This window comes from Arachis duranensis, chromosome 5 (assembly GCF_000817695.3).
Source record: "Arachis duranensis cultivar V14167 chromosome 5, aradu.V14167.gnm2.J7QH, whole genome shotgun sequence".
Classification (NCBI taxonomy): domain Eukaryota; kingdom Viridiplantae; phylum Streptophyta; class Magnoliopsida; order Fabales; family Fabaceae; genus Arachis; species Arachis duranensis.
In genome coordinates, this window is record NC_029776.3 from 23871785 (window position 1) to 23873252 (window position 1468).

Here is a 1468-nt window from a genome sequence, read left to right on the forward strand (position 1 = left end):
ACCATAGCTTGCTTCATACCAACAATCTCTGTGGGATCGACCCTTACTCGCGTAAGGTTTATTACTTGGATGACCCAGTACACTTGCTGGTTAGTTGTGCGAAGTTGTGTTTATGCCATGGTATTGAACACCAAGTTTTTGGTTTCATCACCGGGGATTATTTGAGTTGTGAAAAGTATTGATCACAATTTCGTGCACCAGTTTATTACTTGGACGACCCAGTACACTTGCTGGTTAGTTGTGCGAAGTTGTGTTTATGCCATGGTGTTGAACACCAAGTTTTTGGATTCATTACCGGGGATTATTTGATTTGTGAAAAGTATTGATCACAATTTCGTGCACCAAGTCTTTAAGAAGAAAAATAAAACTAAGACTGAAACAGAACGATCATACCATGGTGGGTTGTCTCCCACCTAGCACTTTGCTTTTACGTCCTTAAGTTGGACGGTCTTCAGGCTCATTCTACTTCTGTTGGTGGGTCTTCCAAGAGGAAAACCTTGAGTTCTTTGTTATCCTTTATCTTTTCTCCATGATAAAGCTTCAGGCAATGTCCGTTGACTTTAATGAATTTGGAGCTGGAAGGATGATGCAGGTGAAAAACTCCGTATGGCTCTACCTTTTCCACTCTGTAGGGACCTTCCCATTTTGATCTCAGTTTACCGGGCATGAGCCTCAGTCTGGAGTTGTAAAGAAGAACTAACTCCTCTGGTCTGAATTCTCTCCTTTTGATGTGCTTGTCATGGACTGCCTTCATCTTTTCTTTGTATTGCCTGGAATTGTCATATGCTTCTAGGAGAAGGTTTTCTAATTCTGCTAATTGCAACTTCCTTTCAGCACCAGCTTCTTCAAGATTCATGTTGCACTCCCTCACAGCCCATAAAGCCTTGTGTTCCACCTCTACTGGAAGGTGACAAGCCTTTTCGTACACTAATCGGAAGGGACTCATCCCAATGGGTGTCTTGTACGCTGTTCTATATGTCCAGAGTGCATCTTGTAGCCTGGCACTCCAGTCCTTCCTATGAGGTTTTACTATCTTCTCTAGAATATGTTTAATCTCTCTGTTAGAGACTTCTGCTTGCCCTTTGGTCTAAGGATGGTAAGCTATTGCTACTTTGTGGACTAGCCCATGCTTCTTCAGTAATCCTGTTAGTCTCCTGTTACAAAAGTGAGTGCCTTGGTCGCTCATGATTGCTCGTGGTGATCCAAAGCGATAGATAATATGGTTTCTAACAAAGGAAACAACAGTGTTAGCATCATCAGTACGGGTAGGAATTGCTTCTACCCATTTAGAAACATAATCTACAGCTAACAGTATATAAAGGTAACCATTAAAGTTTGGAAATGGACCCATAACGTCAATGCCCCAAACATAAAAAATTTCACAGAAAAGCATGCTCTGTTGAGGCATCTCATCTCTCTTGGATATATTACCAAACCTTTGGCAAGAGGAACATGATTTACAAAAAAT

The 1468-nt window shown here is 41.4% G+C and overlaps 1 protein-coding gene across 1 annotated transcript; it reads right to left on the reverse strand.

Annotated features, from left to right (window-relative positions):
* Positions 1 to 457: 457 nt before the first annotated feature.
* On the reverse strand, positions 458 to 946 carry LOC107488702 (uncharacterized). The gene has a single exon (XM_016109475.1). It carries the CDS (start codon positions 944 to 946, stop codon positions 458 to 460), a length of 489 nt encoding a protein of 162 aa, XP_015964961.1.
* Positions 947 to 1468: the final 522 nt, after the last annotated feature.